Genomic DNA, 17,996 nt, shown 5'->3' with positions numbered 1-17,996 from the left:
AGAAGAAAACTGGCTTCGCACTCCTCTTGGTCAGCATGGACATCACTTTCCATCTCTTTTTGTGGGTTTCTGTCTGCGAGGCCCCGGCACGTCCTCTCCCATCCCTGGCCTTTCTTGTGTCCTTGCAAAGGGTCCCCACGCCCTTCACTGGCTCTTCTCTTTCCTTTCTCCTTCCCAGAGCCAGGCTATGCGAATCGTGCGGACGGTCGGGCAGGCTTTCGAGGTCTGCCATAAGTTGAGCCTCCAGCACACGCAGCAGAACGCAGACGGCCAGGAGGACGGAGAGAGCGAGAGGAACAGCAGCAGCTCAGGGGACCCAGGTAGGTACCCGGCAGGCGGCTGCGGTGAGCGTGGGTGGACGGGTTGGGGGATACCCAGTATGGGGCCGCGCCTCCCTCCACCAGGGTCCGGGCAATCGGTCCACTTCAAAAAACAACTTAGTGTTTTTTCTCTCTCTGGATTCCAAACCTTCCTTATGGAAGCGCGTGTGACTTTCCTAATAGAAAATTACAGATGTTTATTGAACAAGGAAGCATTTAAACGGCTGATGCTACCAAATCCGACCCCCAGGAAAACTCCAGTACAAAAGCGCATTTGTGAAACAAATCAGAAAGAAGATAAAGTTTGTAGTGACCTTAATAGCTCTTTCCCAGTTTTCTAAGTTCTGTAGTGCTGTAAACCTTTGATGCGGACATATTTTCAGTACCTCTCATTTTGGAGTGTCATCGAAAGTCAGGAAACCTGCGCGTCTTATAAAAATACGAATTCTCGTGTTCCTCTCCCGCTTTAACAAAACAATACAAATTTCTGACAGCGTGAGAGGCACCAGGAAAAGCTATTATATTCAGAACCCCGGGGACACAGATAACGTGGTGTGCAGAGGAAAATCCAAAGTTTCAACTGTTTACGTTAACAGATAACCAATCGTGAAAATCAAATTAATGAAGTATCAACTCAGGAGGTCAAACAACAAAGTAAAAGCTCACACTGCAAAGGGCTCGAGAACGCAGATGATTGGTTTTAATTCTGGCAGCACCAGACCCTGGCTGTGTGATCTGGGGCAAGTTAATAACCTCTCTAGGCCCTAGTTCTCTCTTTGGAAGAAAACGAGAATAAAGTTGTGTCCATCTCATAGGATTATTGTGACCACAGATGAACAGATACTTGTGAAACACTTGGTCCATAGTAAACACCAGATACATATTAGCTGTTATTATTTTAACAGAAATATGGAAAAATAAACAAGAAAGAATAGAAAAATTCCTGGAAAAATGAGCGATGACAGATGAGTGGCTGTGCAGACATGAAGACATGAAGCTACACTAGCTAGAAATACCGAGGCGTGAATGTGTCCCTGAATGGGTCATGAGACCCCAGCACATCCAACATGTGATGTTATTCTAGATGTTGCTGGGAAGCTGTTTTCCAGATGAGATTAACATTTATTTTAAAGACTTTATTTATTTATTTGGGGGGGGGGTGAGGGAGAGCACAGAGGGAGAATGAAATGGAGAAGCAGGCTCCCGCTGAGCAGAGAGCCAGATGGTGGGGCTCGATCCTAGGACCCTGAGACCATAACCTGACCTGAAGGCAGGCGCCCAACTGACTGAGCCGCCCCGGTGCCCAGAGACTAACATTTAAATCAGGAGGCTTTGAATGCAGCAGAACACCCTCAGTGATGTAGGTGGGCCTTAACAAATCAGTTGAAGGCCTTAATAGAGCAAAAGGGGAATTCTGCCAGCAGATGGCCTTTGGTCTTGGACTGCAACTCTTCCCTGGGTCTTGAGCTCGCCCTACAGATTTTGGACTTGTCACATCTCCACAGTCCCATGATTCAGTTCCTTAAAATCAGTATGTTTACGTCTATTTCCCTGATACAGTTTCCATCACTCTGCAGGGCTGTATCCTCATTTACACGAGGAGGGGAGAGGCCCTGTCACATGTCCTGCGCTGCAGGGATGCCAATAGGTTACACAGACATCCGATCTGTGCTGGACCTCCTTAAGGATGAAACTCAGGTCTTTGACCTCTTAAACTTGGAAGAAACTGTACTAGACCGGGTGTTTCTATATGTAGGGCATCATTTACATTACATCTTGGGGAGAGGGGTTGCAGGAGAAGCCAGGTAGCTGAGGTCTTATGTATACTAATGTTACTTGAGAAAATGCTTACTGAGAAGGTAATAAGGGAAGGGGTGGCATGGCTGGCGAGCCTGTTATTTCAGCCCTGACCGTCCACCACAGCTGGAGGAGCACAGTCACGTTGGTCTCAGCCCACAGCCACTGTCACTGTCACCATCACCAGCTCTCTGCTCAGCCCGCCGGTCTCGCCCCAAGGTCCCACTCCTGCGATCCTGCCAACCTCCCCAACCACCATCATTCTTAATAACATGTCCTTTTCTCCAACTTTCTTATTCTAAGATTATGGTGTGTTACCTCTAACCTACGAAATATGTGTTGGTTGACTATTACTGATACAGTTATTAACAACGGTGGGCTCTTAGTCATGTTTGGGGGGCATCAGAAGTTACACATGGATTTTCAACCTCATGGGGTGGTCGGTGCCCCTAATTCCCATGTTGCTCAAGGGCCAACTGTATGATACTCGAAAGACATGTTACACAATAGCTAGTTCTGTGGCTCAGAGTCGGAAATGCGTGACCTCCCCCATTATGCACTGCGGGAAGGAGGCAGGAGGATCTCTTGAGTCCCAAGGTCTTGGGGTAGGTCTGAGTTTAGTGACGAATTAGGGTCCCCTCTGATTGCAGCCGTTACCACGAAGGGTACGTCTACTTAGAACACTAGGTTTGGGATGCCACGGATCTGGAATGGAAAATCTTCCTTCCTCCAGGAAAGCTGCTCACTGCCTGGCCCCATAGTCCCGTGCTCTTTACGGCCCCTCCTGCTTGCTGACCCGCTGTAAAGCACTAGGAGCACGTCTCTTCTGTCCATACTGCCTCCCCCAGAACCATTTATTGACTGCAGCGGGGTCTTCGCTTGTAATGAGGCACCCTGAAACACCAGGGTAGAGCGGTTGGTTGGTGTGTGTGTGTTTTGTTACGAGCCCCTCGCATCCATGTTCCGGAGGTTTCCATTTACCGCAGGTTTCTCTCCCCCTTCCCCCACCCCCACCCCGCCCCCACCAGAGCCTCCCCACGTGACCTGACAACAGGCCCGTGACTGTGCAGGGCCGACCTGTTTACTCCGAGGACTTGGACGGCGCCGGGTTGTGCTGCCTTTGATGTCTCGTCCGCCCCTTGCCTTCTGGTTTCAGCAACGCTTTCAAGATGGCATTGACCTTGTCTGCGTGTGCTGCCAGCCCCGCACCCTCTGTGACTGCCTTTCTTTCCTCCCTCATTCTTTCCACCGTTCCCTACCCTCGGGGAGATTTATCTTTTGTATCTTCTGGCAGCGGCTGCCTTGGGCCCGTCCCTGGGGCTCGGAGCCAGGTGGGGCCTCGGCTCCGGTTCCGCCTGCCTTGCTCTGCCTCGTGTGGTTTCTTTGGCTCCTGGAGAGGGTTTCCTGGGAGAGATCGCGTTCCCTTGGAGGCACCCTTCTCCCACGGCAGCCATTCCATGAGGGGAAGGGCTTGGAATCCTTGGGAAGAATAGAACTTCCTGAAAAGAAAGCTCTGACCGTTGAGACAGTGAGCAGTGGGCGGGGTGACGTTTACCGTGCACCTGTGTCATCTGCTGCTCGGGGGTCCCGTCTGCTCCCCTGCCTCCCCGGCTCCTCCAACCCCGGCGACTGCAGCCCGACTCTCTGTTTCCCCTTGGTTTTAGCATCCTCCTTCATTCAACAGGCATCTCTCTCATGCCCGCCCCTCTCACCCCCCCACCGATTCTGGGGATAAAGTGTGAACTGCAGGACGGGTCCCCAGGGGCGAGGAGCTGGCCTTCAAAGTTGGGGTTGCAGTACAAACCCGTGACAGATACACCAGATCATATGGGAGTGTGTCCGTGAAGCATTGAAGTGGGGTTGGGGGGTCAGGGGGCGGCTGCAGGTGGAAGCAACCAGCCCGTGGCGGGGGTGGGGGCGATCAGGGTGATAGCACCCAGCTTCAGAGCCCCAGGCCTGGAGCCCCGGCACCCGCCTTCCCAGCTCTGTTCCTCAGTTTATCTTTCAGTGCCTGCCTCTGAGGGCAGTTCTGGTAAATGATTTATATGAGTAAAACCCTTAAATCAGTGCCCAGAAAGTAGTGATGTTGTTTAAGCAAGTTTCCAGGGCAGTTTTGAGGCCCCACAGTGGCCATTTCTAGCATTCCCGACCGAACCGATAAGCTCCTGTTCTTTTCTGAAACCATTTTATTACCGTATCTTTGACATGTAACAAGTTCTGCATTGACCCAGCGACCCAGCGATGCCTTTCCGGCTCGGCTCGGCCGGTCCTGCTGCTCGTGTCCAGCTTCCGCCCCGTGGCCAGTGTCCTCCCCCTGGCCAAGATGAACCTTCACCTGCTTCCTCCTGAGCACCAGGCCACCGGTGCCGTCTCTCCCAAGGGGTCACCTGAGTCTTCTGCTAATGCTGACCTCTTGCCCACTGCAGACAGATAAGGTCAAGCCGTTCTCATCGTCAAAACAAACCCACGCCAGCCGGCCTTGCCCCCCGCTTCTCCCCTGCCTTAGCTCTTTCTCTCATGGTTCAGCTGCTTGCCGGATTTACCCGCACGCATACAGCTTCTTCCTTGTCACCCCATCCTGGCTGCTAGCCCTCCAACTCCCACGACGCGGTGTCTGCTCCCTGCCAGCCGTTCCTGGGACCGTCGGTCAAGGTCACCGAGGGCCCCTAGCTAGCAAACCAAAGGGTGGGCACAACCTTTCTTTTTGTATCTGCTACTTGCTTTCCAGCAGCCTTTACATTTCTGCTGGGCTCAGTCCCCGCTGCTCTCTCCGGACTGCCCATGTGTTTGACTGGTGTTTATTTCCAGACCAGACCTTTTTCCTGAACTCTCCAACAGCTGATGGGTATCTCCACTTGGCTCTTGAAGAGAGACCTTGTGATTCCAGTAGGTCTGAAATTCCGTCTTACCCATAGCCCTGCTCTTCCTGAAATTGCCCTAAAGGGCACCAGTCCCTACCAGGTCACCTAAATCAGGAATTTCAAAACTCATTTTACCCATATCCCTCTCTCCCTTCCTCTGTCTCTCTGGATTCCTACCCCTCTTTCTCCCCCCACCACAGTTAGTCTGTCACCCTGTCCTGTCATTCCTGCCCCCTGAAAACCTTTTATATCTGTTCTCCTGGGCTACCGCAACCCCCTTCACGTAAGCCCTCCTGTGTCTCCCCTGGAGTGTTGCTTTCTATGTTGTCCCTTCTCGGGTGAAATTTGAAAGGATGAAAATCCTTCAGTATTACTCACCTGCTTTCAGATAAAATCCTGACTCTTCCCGGTTGGGTCCTGCTGTACAGAGCCATTGGCAGTCAATACCTCTGTATCTTTGCCCCCCGCTGGGGCGCCTCTGCTCTGGCTTCTCTAGCACCACCCCACCCCCCGGCTCCGACTCTGCACCCAGGAGAGCTCCAAGGGGACACAGCCTCCTGCTGCCACCTTGGTGTCTGTCTGTTTCCTCCATCAGACTGGGGAAGCCTTGAAAATACACCTTTTTGCTCACTTATTCTGATGCGCAATGCCTTTCTGTTCTATACAGGGGTTTTGCACATACTTACTGAAGTAAATGAAATCAGCATATGTTCTGTGGTTCCTAGTTATAATTCATTGCATCAAGTAGAAGTAGTTTAAAGAAGCAGTTCAGAAAGCAAAATTACCCTCCCCTGCCCCACCCCCCAAGTACAGTCTGACTTCTCCCTCTTACATGTGGGAATCCAGAGTGCCCAATCTTGTAAGTGTCCCAGTTTTGCTTGAAGGTTTTGCATAGCGTTTCTTGTCCTTTAAGCTTCCTGATGCTGGGAGAGTTGCAAATACGAGATATTCCGCCCCCCCCCCCCAACTTGTCTGTCAGAACCTAAGGAAGACCACTGGCTGTGGGTCCACCCTCTCGATTTGCCTTATCTGGTATGCTAACAGGCATGGCATCCAGAACATTCTGTCTACCCCCAGCTTTACCCTCCTAGTTCTAACAGGTCTATTACCATCCTGGCCTCCACCCGTCAGCCATGATCCAGGCTCAGGACTTCAGAGGTGATCATTAGAGAGCCCAGGCAGTGGCAGGAAATCCCTCCGTAAGCAGGTCCCGTGGCTTGGGACTCCCAAGGAAGGGGTTCCTCAGCCTTGGTGTGGGAACCCCACTAGTACAAACAGAATGACTGAGAAGTCTGTGAGTCCCTCAGAAGCAGAGTGAGATCCCAGGAGAGTTTCTGATCCCTCCAAGCTTCTGGCTGGGTATTTCCACACACTTTGCGCCCTTGGTATTGGAGACTCCGGGAATGGGGAGCTGGTGGGGCTGGGGAGGGGCAGCCTGCTTCTGTAGCCCACTGCCCTGTTTCGCTATCCTGTCATGACACTAGTTCCTTTGTTAGTGTTTACTGAATACTTTCCCCATGCCAGATCCCTGGGAAACATGACTGAGACCCAGCCCTGGCCTCAAGACTAAGGGGTGTTGAAAGGTGAACTAGAAGGCCAGGCATGCCTGATCCCAGGGGCTAGTGTGCCGACAGATGGATATGCAGTGCCGAGGGACTGAGCCTCTCCTGGGGACTAGGGGGAATCATTTCTGCTCACCCTGTTCTTCTCCATACTGGCACAGAGAACCAAGCCCATCCGCCTACTGAGAAATGACCACGAGTGCTCCGTCAGCCCTCTGTCTCACAGGCTAGCCCTCCCGACCATCAGGAAGGTCACTTCTGGGCGCAGGGGTGTGGAGGGATGCAGCCTGCTCTGGGTTCCTGCCCACTGTCTCGCAGGGGAGCAGAGCTGCTCTGCCAGGCCATGGTCTGCAACTGTGTCCCAGGTCCCGGAGCAGCCGGGAGGGAAACCAAGCACCCCATTGGCATTTGGAATACCAGACTTGCTTCCCCAGATGATTCACATGGGTTTGCGGAGGAAGACCTGCTAGAACGGTTTGTTCTGGGGGTACCTGGCTGGCTCGCTTGGTAGAGAACCAACTTTTAATCTTGGGGTGGTGTTCAAGACCCATGTCGGGTATAGAGATTATGTAGATAAATATTAAAAAGACAAAAACCAAAACAAAACCTATTTGTTCTACAAGGCAGGCCCTCTGATGACCGAGGCCTGGCTGCTCAGGGAGGAGCAGGCTCTCCATATTTCCTACAGACGCTAACCTCTTCCATTTCTTGCATGGTGCTTGGTCCCTGAAATCGTTTAAGAAATCTTATTTGCGTACAGTAGCAGTGAGCCTAATTCCAAATGTAGAGAAAGAAAACTGCTTCCAGGAACGGCCAGGTTTTTATAGAATCAAGAACTAGGAACAGGGACTGAAGGAAAAGAACTAGCAGGACTTTCACGCATATGCGGCACACAGCTGCTCTCTTCAGTGGGAGGTGAACAGTGGAGTGTGGACAGACTGGAGAAAGCTTGAAACCCGCCTACCCCCTCCGTCCCCCCACTGCTGCCTCCTGAAGGCCCTTTGCCTGACTTCTGCACTTGGTCACAAGGTCAAAGTCTAGCTCCACTCAGAGGGGTTGGGGGGCTCTTCCTGTCTCCGACGGGGCCTTAGGTCTCCTCACCCTCATTCTTCTGTCACATACCCCTCCTTGTCCATCTAACTCAGCCTCTGATTTTGCCATTGGAGCTGGGGCACTGGGAGTGGGGTCCTTTACCCCCAGGGGCATGGCCAGGGAGCTGCCCATGGATCTGGAGTCTTTCCCTGGGTGGATTCCACTCCTGAGCTCAGAGGACGTCGAGGTGACAGTCCCTCCCCTCTCTTGTCGAGACCCCGCACCCCGACCATATCGACCTTATGCCAACCTGGCAAAGCAGTCATGTCCAGCCTCAGGGAAACATCATTTTTGCTTCTGGCCTCTGAAAAGATTAAATGGGAACATCCGGTCGGGCTGGGAACGAATGTGACGCGCTAGGACGGGAGGAGGACGGTGTTCTTGGTGGCGCCCTGCCCTGCCCTGCCCTCTGTCGTCCTGCAGGCCGCCAGCTCCCCGGAGCCGAGAGGGCCTCCTCGGCCACCGCGGAGGAGACGGACATTGACGCAGTGGAGGTCCCGCTCCCGGGGAATGACATCCTGGAATTCAGCCGAGGTGTGACTGACCTTGACGCCGTCGGGAAGGAAGGAGGCTCCCATCCGGACCCAAAGGTAGGCGGGAGGTGACCCATCACACAGTCTGCGTGCACACGACCTCCTGGAGCAGCACAGACAGCGGCCTTGGCCACTGTCAGAGTCACGTCCTTGCCCGTGCAGGCGGGGTCAGCTTCAGAGGGAGGGGCATGGGCCGGGGGGGGGGGGGGCACCAGAGCAGCTTCCCTCTCCTGTGAGAGGGGCCCAGTGTGCCGATATAACCCAGTGTGTCAGGACACCACAGGGTTATGCCTGATGAGCGTCACCCTCCAGAGGCCCCGCAGTGCTCCCTGATGGTGCTCCGTGGAGGTCCTGCCCTCCGTGGCTCCTCGTCTCCACTCAGTGCCTGTGCAGAGCTAATCCTCACACACCACAACCGATCCCCGAGGCTCAGCTGCCAGGGCAGAGTGGGTCCGGGCTCCTAATGCCTGCAGCTAGCGACCGCTGGGGCACTCCCATGCATGGGGGCTGAGGCTGGCACTGGGCCCCTTGGGGGTTAGAAACCCAGGCATCATCAGCTCCAGCCTCCCATCTTCCAGCTGAGATGACGGGTCTCCCAGGGAGTTCTTTTTTTTTTTTTTTTTTTTTTTTTTAGATTTTTTTTTTTTGTGTGAGAGAGAGAGAGAGAGAGAGAGAGAGAGAGCACAGGCAGACAGAGTGGCAGAGGGAGAAGCAGGCTCCCTACAGAACAAGGAGCCTGATGTGGGACTTGATCTCAGGACGCTGGGATCATGACCTGAGCCGAAGGCAGCCGCTTAACGAACTGAGCCACCCAGGCGTCCCTCCCAGGGAGTTCTTAATAGAATCCAGACCGACACTGAGAACTGGAGAGCACATTCCAACCTGAAGACACAACGGAAAAGCCGGGAGGAGGAGGCTGAGAAGTGGGCCTCCACTTCGACTCCCTGCCACCCGGCCGCCTCCCCTTCTTGCCGGGCGTCAGTCGGCCTTTTCTGGTGCAGGTCGGTGGGTGGCTCATGGGGAGAAGCCCGTCTCTAGTCTGGAGGGCGGTACAGTCCCCAGTCATGGGCCTGACCTTATCTTGGCATCATGGGTCTGCCTCAAACTGCAAGAGCCGCCTGTGGGTGGGTGGGTGCCTCCGTCCCTCGTGCCTGAAGAAGCACCAGCAGCAGAGCTCGCAGACACAAGCCGTCTCTCCCTGCGCTTGGTCCACATAAGCTGTCTTAGTGACACTTCCCACCTGCCGGGAGGGAGACCGAGGGGGAAGGCCCAGAAACCATGTCCAGCCTGCAGAGAGGGTCTGTCCAGACCAGGGGCTCTCCCTGTGAGGCAGGGCCGGCTGCAGTGGCCCCCCTTACATAGCCTCATGGCCCAGCGGGCAGCCCTGGATGAGGGAGTCCCCTTCCTGGTCTCGTGACAGGGTGGTGGGTAACTAGGTTCCCTAGAGATTGGCCCCTCAAGATCCGGGCACCTGAGCCAGTGTACTCCTCGTCTGCCCCTGTCACGCTGGATCAGTTACAGAGGGTCCAGGCAGGGTTTCCTGCCCGATGGCCCCAGCCCAGGGCCCTAGCACATTTCCCCTGGGGACACAGCATTTCACTCCAGCCGCGTCCGTGCCCTGCGGCAAAGAGCGGCCACGGCCTGGGCTCACGCCTGTCTTGTTTTCTCCTCCAGGCTTCACCCCACCCCCCGGAGCCCATGCTGGCGGCCTCGCCCAGGATGCTCCTTCCCTCTTGCTCGGCGAAGCCCCCAGGCTTGGGCCCAGGGACGCCGCTGTCCTCCCACCACCAGATGCAGCTCCTCCAGCAGCTCCTCCAGCAGCAGCAGCAGCAGACGCAAGTGGCTGTGGCGCAGGTTCTCCTCCGCCTCCTCCCTACCTCTCAGGCTCCACTCTCATGGGCTTGACGCGCCTTCCCTAGCGAGGGGAAAGGGGCAGGTTTAAAACCTAGGGAGCCAGAAGGGATCGCTCACGCTGTGGGATCATCGCTTATGGGGGAAGGGGGGTGGGGGGGATGCAGTCGAACTGGAAGGAAACGCTGGGGTTTCCCGTGTATCCCCTGCTCTGAGTTGGGCTTGGCTGGCTTGGCTGGACATTGTTGGGTAAGGACTTGAGCTCGCCAAGGAGCAGGATGCACCCAATTCCACCCTCCCCTTCCTGCCTCATTTCCTGGTGTTTGGGGTGGACAGGGGTGCCTCTGGAGTCAGGACAGGTGTGACTTTGTGCAACTGGTCTTAAAAGAGCTTAAAGTACAGCTTTGTGCAAAGACCACCCTGGCATCCTCCCCACCTTGTCCCCACAGGTCCCCACCCTCCATCACACGGGTCCCCACCCTCCATCAACGCTCTCTGCTGCTTCCAGGCAGGACATGACCGTGTCCTGGCCTTGGCATTTGCTATAACGGGATCCAGCTCATAGGACCGTAGCTGCCATATTTGAGCCACAGGAGGACTGGCTCCGATCTCAGGAGGAAAGTGCTGCTTGAGCCCCAGAGGCTGGTCCGGCTGCTGCCTTCTTGAGGAGGGGGCAGCCGGTGTCTCTTGCTGCCTCTGGCAGTGGTCCCTTCTGCTTGCTTTCCACGGAGGGCGTTATTGTCCCCATCTTCCTTGGGCCTCGCGCGTCTGAGGTTCATCTTCGCTGTGGCCCATCAGGGAACAGCGAGGACAGGATGGCTCCTACCATTCATTGGCTAAATTCCGAGACCGAACGACAGGTCAGGACCTGGGGGAGTGGAGGAGGACGGCGAGGAGAAAGAGGAGGACAGTGAGGCCCCCGGGACTGGGGGTTGGGGAGCAATCTAGGAAGGCAGCTCCATGTACTGGCCTCCTCGATCTGTGGGGCTAGGCTGACCTATAAGGTTTTCTGTGTTCTGGAATGGCTGGGGGCAGACTTCTCTGGGGAGCACTTACTCATCCCATCAGTGCTCCTGCCTACTCTTCTCGAGACCCTTGGGTGGAGCGGTCGCCCAGACAGAGCTGTCCTTTCCTATATGGGCACCTTGAGAAGTTGCCGGCAACCCGCTCAGAGCCCGATCTGCTGGGACTTAGTTCGGAGAAGAGCTTCCAACACGGTCTCACACAGAATGGGCCTGGGGCCCAAGGCTCACCAGAAGCCTTTGCAGGTTGGAGAGCGTAGAATCAGTGGGGCATGGCTCTGAAATGATGTGAGCCTTTTCAAAAATTCCGACCACGGAACAAAAGGATGTGGAGTGCTAATGCTAGGAGCGTTTGCAGGTGTTTCCAGAACAGCAAGAAAAAGGAAGGACTGCCATTAAGGGCCTCTCACGGGTGGGGGGTGGAAATCACTGCTCTTTGTCAGGTAACAGAATTCATCTCGTCTCCTTAATGGCGATGTGGCAGTTCTGGGAGTCCCCTCCTCCCTGGGGCACCAGGTGACAGGAGCACAAAGCCCGAGTGCCCCAGCGCAGGGCCCTTCCACGACTCACATCATCTCCGAAAGTGTCCCCTTGAATACAAATCCATTCTCCAACCATAATTCTTTTCTCTTTTGGCATGTCAATTGCCAAGTAATTATTATTTATCTAAGAAAGGGCTTGATGCATATTCATGATGGATATTATCAGAGTCATTTGAATTTGAAGTCACTGCTAAATACTGACGAGAAATGGTACGCAGGTCTGTAATCTACACGACAAGAAGATTGTCGTGGCCGTCTGTGCAAGCATTCGGTCTGCAAAGCCACAAGACCTGGAATTTATCATGGCTTTGCCGCTGTTGGCATGAAACCCTAAGACGGGTTCTCTGGGACCGAATGGGGCCTCTGTCTTGGTGGGACAGCCCTGCCCTGTCTCGATGGTCTCTCTCCTGGAAGACAATGAGTCTCACTTGTGGTGTAGCCCTTCTCCATTCCAGCATCTTCCACGGGCTGGGAGCCCTGAGCCTCCGACTCATAGTCTGTAGGTGGCAGCTGGTGGTACCCTCGTTGACACTCGGTTCAGGCAGCGTAGCATGTCCATCCTGGGGAGGGGATGGGTAGGGTCTGGGACTCGCAGGATCTTTAGCAGGACAGGACCTCAAGGTCAGAGATCACTTCTTGATCACACGCCTCTCCCACTCTCTGGCCTCCGCGGGAGCAGGCTCTGGGCAGACTCGCAGTTGGCGTCTTTCTCTGCTGCCTGGAAACGCAGCAGTGGTAGGGTGGTATCCGAGGCTTCTGGCTCCTGTGTCCCCCCGGCACACTCAGCCCTAAGCCTTTCTTCTCTTACGAGTTTCTCTGTATGTTCCTCCTTCTCTCATTCTCTTTGTGGCACTGGATCCAAGGGCTTCCTGTTCACGTTCATGGCTCCGGGTAACAACAATCATAGAGGAGACAGAGGTAGATTAATAGGTCCTCTTGACATCCTTTGTGCATTTAAAATAGATCTGCTCTGGCACACTTGGTTTCTCCGTGTGGTGAGACTGATCTCAGTGTCCAGCATGAGGTCAGCTTTTAATCGTCTTGTCAAACTCTCTTGCCACCGAACTGCAAGGTTTCTGCCGTCTTCATTAAACTGCCAGTAGTCCCAGAATTCCAGTGGGCAGTGCTCTCAGCTCAGCACTGCAGGTAGGAACGCACCTTCCTTTCCTCTGGGAATATCCAAGTCCTTCTGGGCAGAGCTAAGGATACAGAGCATCTTGCAAACAGGTGCACTCTTGCATTATTTATGCTTCCCCCCGCCATTTACTGTCCTAGGCTATTCCCGTTTGCTCTTATCCTGGGACCGGGCTTAGATCTCTCTCCTTTAAGGTGTTCTGATTTGGTCTAAGGCCTTGAGATCTCTCCCAGCCTCTCTCTTAATTGGTTCAGAGCTGATCTAGAGGAGCCTGCCCTGCCTTACAGGTATGGAGGAGATGGTGCTGCCCAGCCACTCAAACATTTCTAGCTCAGATTTCAGCATGAAAATGGTGAATACCCAAGCCCCCTTGACCACTTTCTCCACCCAGCATGAGGCTTGCCTGGCTGCCCTGGCTTCCTGTTTCGAGTTGGGCCAGAAGTTCAAGGGTGTGAATGACCGTACAGACAAGCCTTGAACCAGAGCTGGGGCATAGCTGTCACCTGCATGGCCTTGCGCTGGGCCCGTTGAGGTCCAGAACTGGTCTGGGCACTGCGGCTGACCGGCAGGGGTGAAGGGGGCCGGATTCCTTCCCAGGGTGCCAGCTGTGGGCTCGGCCTGTGCGTGCACCGCTGCTGTTTAGAAATCCCTCCCCTACCTGTGGCTACTTGTGCTTATTCTGAAACCCGTGATGGGTTCCTTGTGCTTTGCGATCGCGTGCGCTCTAGTTCGTTAGACAAACAGCGTTGAACACACTCCCGCACCCCACCTCCAGGCCCTAGACTTCGCTCTTGTCCCTGTGGCTTCTCCTCTGTCACCAGCACCCTGGGGGCCGCGCCTTGTGCATGCTGAGACAGCGCCACCTGCCTCCGCTTGTGTGTCCGGTGGGGGGTGGGGGGGCAAATTGCTCTGGTTCTCTCCACGCCATTTCCATGTGCCTGCTCCCTAACTTCAGCCTGGCCCTGCCCCCACTTCTCACGGAGGAGCTGGAGTCCAGGCAAGTAGGCTGAAGAGCGAGCGGGCAGCGGTCTGGTGTCGCCGGGTGGGCTGAGGGTGGGCGTCAGAGCCGGAGGGTGCAGGGCTGAGCCCCTCCTTCCCCACTCCGGCCATGGCCTTCCCGCTGACCTCATCGTTGAGCGGGATAGTCCTGGAAAGCAGAAGTGAACTCATACCTTTTCAGAAATGAGTACGGCCTACTTTTTTGCAAAGGGTGTTTCATTTTTTGAAAGAACAGCTTGCTGGACACAAATCACGGTCCCGTCTGGCAGGGCAGGAGGGCGTGGTGTCTGCGCTTGTCTCAGGATTGAGGAAGGAGCCCACAGAGCCGGAGCAGGCGGCCCCAGCCAGAGCTGAAAATAATGCTGCCTTATTTCGGCGCTTCCAAGGCCAGACCCATGTGGGCAAAACCCGGGGACAATCACATCGTCTCCTGTTTAAAAGCAGCCCAGGCCATTCTGTCTCCGCCTGGCCCGGCTGGGGTTCCCAGGGGCACGGAGAGTTGCTTGAGCCTCGTGCCTGCTCCCACCTTGGGCGGCCGCAGAAGCCAGCAGGTTCGTTCGCACTGGCTATATAGGCAGCAGCGTGTGCTTCCGCACGCCTGGGGTTGGAAAACCTGAAATGTTCTAGCTCTGCACTTGGGAAGCTAAAATTCTGATTGAATCTGCACAAGGGGCGCGCCGACCCGGGGACGTTTTCTCTTGGCTCTTAGTGCCAGACGGCAACGTTCGACTCAAGGGCCGGCTTTTCTGTTTGGACGGCGCCCTGCCCTGGGGAACTCGAGCACCTGCGAACGAAGCTCCCCATATTCTCCCTCACCCTGCCCACCCCGGCTTCTGCAGGAGGGGATTCCCTTTGTGTCCCCAGTCAGTAGGGGACACAAAGTGACACTAGGTGTCACTAGGGGATCTGGAGATTTTCTTCCCTGAACCTTTGACGAGTGGCCCTGGTGCTGGAATCCTATGTCGCCTAAGCCTCTAGGCAGGCCCTTCCGTTGAGAGTCTGAGAAAGTGAGGTCCAGGCAGAAGGGAATGACCTTCCATGGCAGAGAGAGTCACCAGCGGTCTGGAACATTCCAGCTCCTGGTCTAGTGCTCTCAACTGGCCTGTCTGTTGGGACGTCCATGTGCAAGGGGCAAGGCCCTGAGTCCGTGGTGTACACACAGGGAGGCCCCCTCCCGTAGGTGCCGGTTAGCAGGAGACGGAATTCTGTGCTTTTTCTGCTTCTGCACATTGAAAGATTCTGTCCCAAATTTCTGCCTAATGCTTCTGTTTCATTCCAAAGAAACTAGAAACGGGATAATGAACAACTCTGCCTGCTCACTAGATCCCTTTCAGTGATAGTCTTGATTGGAATCAGTCACATTACCAGATGGAAGGTGAAGGCTGGCCCTTCCTGGGGTGGGCCTTCCAGGAGCTTCCCACAGCAACTGTCCTGTTTCTCAGAACCAGGAAAATGCCAGGGGCGGGGGTCTCAGGGGAAATATGTCCATGCCTCAGTTTCCAAAGAAGATAAAGTCTTAACAGCCGCCCACCATTTGATACCCAGATTAAAATGTCACTGTTGCTTCTTTCCCTCTTCTCATCACTCTCTAGATCTTTCCATAGTTGATTCGGGGCAGCAAAGGAGGCTGACTTCTAAACCGAAAATGTCGGCTGTGTCCGTAGCCTCACCTTGTGGAGGACAGACTCACTTCGCATTCCTTAGACATCCTCCCCGGGGGCGAGACAGGCCCAGCCTTAGGAACCGCTAATGGAAAGTGGCAACTAATCTCATTAGCGGCTCCCACTTAGAAGCAGAGGCATCTGCAAGGTCAGGTCCTCCAATCTGCCAGGAGGGAAGCCGCTGCTGCATCCAGCCGTGTGGTTCTCCAAGTGCCGGCGGCTGGAAGGCACAGGCGTTAGGCTAGGCAGGTCCCTTGGCCAGACTACAGGTTGGATACAGCCTGTTCCTCCCCGAGAAAATGCATCTCGTTGGAGCCAACTGCTCTTCGGAAATCTAGAGCATTTGTTGTCTGAACCAGAGTCGGCTCACCCTTCCCGCCCCTCTCCTGCCCCACCTGCCCCACCCCAGACAGCCTGCCTCTGACTTTGTCCACACCGCAGTTGTAGTCCAAGGAAGCCTCTTACCTGTAAGTTGCCTTGGTCTGAGCCAAATTCATTAGCTCCCTTTCTTCAGGGACCTTCTAAAACCCTCCACGAGACCCCCTTATCCACCACTTAGAGTAAGAATCTCATGTGCGTGAACATGGCTGTTGCCTTATGACTCAGTTGCTTCAAGCCAGGCTCCTGACACAATCACCCCATCTCCCACTGTGTTTTCTCTCTAGACCTTGTTATGCACCGAGAACAGACCCCCGACCCAGGGTCCCAAGCAGGCTGGGTGCACCATTGCCAGCTGCTCCCCTGTAAGAGGAGAGTGGATGGAGGTCCCCCTCTTCCCACAGGGTCCCCCTCTTCTCTGAACCGCTGGTTTCACCTTTCTAGGTTCGCGGGAGGAGGCCCTCCTGTGAACCAGGCAGCAGACGTTTGACCGCTAGCAGGTGTAAAGCACCTGGAAATGAAGAGGGATGGACAGTCAGGGAAAGAAAGTGGCCCCCCAGAGGCGAGAGCGCAGAATTTATTGTGACCCCTGCACTAGGGAAGGGCATCTGGGGGGCTTCCTGCTTCTCATTCCATGTGGGCCCGAGGAAGAGGAGAGGAAAGGCCACTTCGGGGTTGCTGTGACTCTCTTCTTAGCTACTGGGCCTGTATATCCATTTCTGTTTTTCTCTTTTAAAAGACACGAGGAGAAGAAGTTCCCTCCCTCCACATGGCAGGAACGTGTTCGCCGTCGAGACACTCTCCTGGCAGGGCTGGGGGACAGGGGCTGGGGCTCGGCTCGTGCGTACCTCTTGCTCTGGGTGCTGGGCCCTGAGGGGTCTGTGAGTGACCCACCGTGGCCCTCACTCGAGACATTCAGAGAGACCCCCTGTCCAGCAACCCAGCTTCTTAGGGCTGCTTCTCTGAATTCCAAGCCCAGGTCCCCACTCCACCCCAGAAGGGATTCTTTGCGTTGAGTTGAACATGGCGGTGTCTCTGGTCCCCGCGGAACCCTGGTGACTCCTGGGTGCATTCATGGCCCTCTCCTCTCTGTCCCGTCCTCTCTCTCTTCTCCGCCTCCCGTCTGCAGGTTCACTTGCTGAAGGACCAGCTGGCTGCCGAAGCGGCTGCGCGGCTGGAGGCACAGGCCCGCGTGCACCAGCTCCTGCTGCAGAACAAGGACCTGCTGCAGCACATCTCTCTGCTGGTCAAGCAGGTGCAGGAGCTGGAGCTGAAGCTGTCGGGACAGAATGCCAGTAAGTGGAAGCCGCCCCCCCCCCCCCCGCTTCCCTCCGCGGGGGCTCTGGAAAACGCCTTTTCTTCTCCCTGAAGCTCTTGGTGGTGTGTTCTTAGCCCCCTGCCCTGCCCTGGTGTTCTAGCGGAAGACAGAGGCAGCTCCATTTGTCCTGTCTGTACAGTTCATGGAACAGCGAAATAGCAGAGTCAGAGAGGAGCTTGGCTCCTTCTAGCCCGGGCTTGACCTTGAACGTCCCTGGGAGTCCCTGCCACGTGCTCATCCATGCTCCTCTCGAAAGGGGCTCAGATACTCCACGTCCTAATAAGGCAGTCTGCTTCTTTCTTCATGGGCTTTTCCAGTGGAAACAGACTGAGCACCTGTCGGGTGTCGTGCTGCCGGGGGGCTCCGTGGGAAACCTCACACTGTACGCGAGCTTACCCTCCCCTGCGCTGTAGAGTTTACAACTCTAGCATCGAACAGGTGTCTGCTCTGTGCATAAGGCAGAAAAGAACTGGCCAGATAGCATGGCTGGTTCCGGGCAGAGGTTGCCTGGCGCCCGGCCTGAGGTGCCTGGCCGCCTCTGGACTGGCCTGGGAGGTTCGAGAAGGCAGCACATTGCCAGGCCTCCCTGGTGCTGACCCGTGGCCTGGTATGTGCTAGTCACAGAGCCACTGGCCATCTTCCGTGCCAGAGGCTATGATAGAATTTCACGGGCAGGATGTCGTCTAACCCCTAGAGTTGCAGATGTTATGCCCATTTTGTACATGAGAGAGTCTCAAACAGGTGAAGGCAGCTCAGGGTTCCAGAACCAGCAAGGGGTGGGGCCAAGATTCAAACCTGGGTCTGATGGCAAAACAAATGTGTCTTTTGTGAGACCAGTAATTCCTCAGCCTGTCCCTATAGCTTTTTTTTAAAAAAAATGAATATTCCCAAGTCCAGCCCATCGGGGTCATGATCAGTAGGTCTG

General features: G+C 55.1%; 1 protein-coding gene across 4 annotated transcripts in view; it reads left to right on the top strand.

Annotated features, from left to right (window-relative positions):
- Window positions 1–17,996, top strand: part of LOC132025746 (carboxyl-terminal PDZ ligand of neuronal nitric oxide synthase protein-like) — a 262,674-nt gene that overhangs the window by 226,597 nt on the left and 18,081 nt on the right. For all 4 annotated transcript variants that reach the window (XM_059413435.1, XM_059413434.1, XM_059413436.1 and 1 more), the window contains 4 exons: window positions 179–320; window positions 8,056–8,222; window positions 9,840–10,019; window positions 16,883–17,048. In XM_059413435.1, the coding sequence (XP_059269418.1) occupies window positions 179–320; window positions 8,056–8,222; window positions 9,840–10,019; window positions 16,883–17,048 (655 nt within the window). The remainder of the gene's footprint in view (window positions 1–178; window positions 321–8,055; window positions 8,223–9,839; window positions 10,020–16,882; window positions 17,049–17,996) is intronic.

The sequence above is a fragment of the Mustela nigripes genome, chromosome 10 (assembly GCF_022355385.1).
Source record: "Mustela nigripes isolate SB6536 chromosome 10, MUSNIG.SB6536, whole genome shotgun sequence".
In the NCBI taxonomy this organism is placed as follows: domain Eukaryota; kingdom Metazoa; phylum Chordata; class Mammalia; order Carnivora; family Mustelidae; genus Mustela; species Mustela nigripes.
The sequence above is the reverse complement of the archived record's forward strand: the minus strand, read 5'-3'. Positions and strand labels throughout refer to the sequence as shown.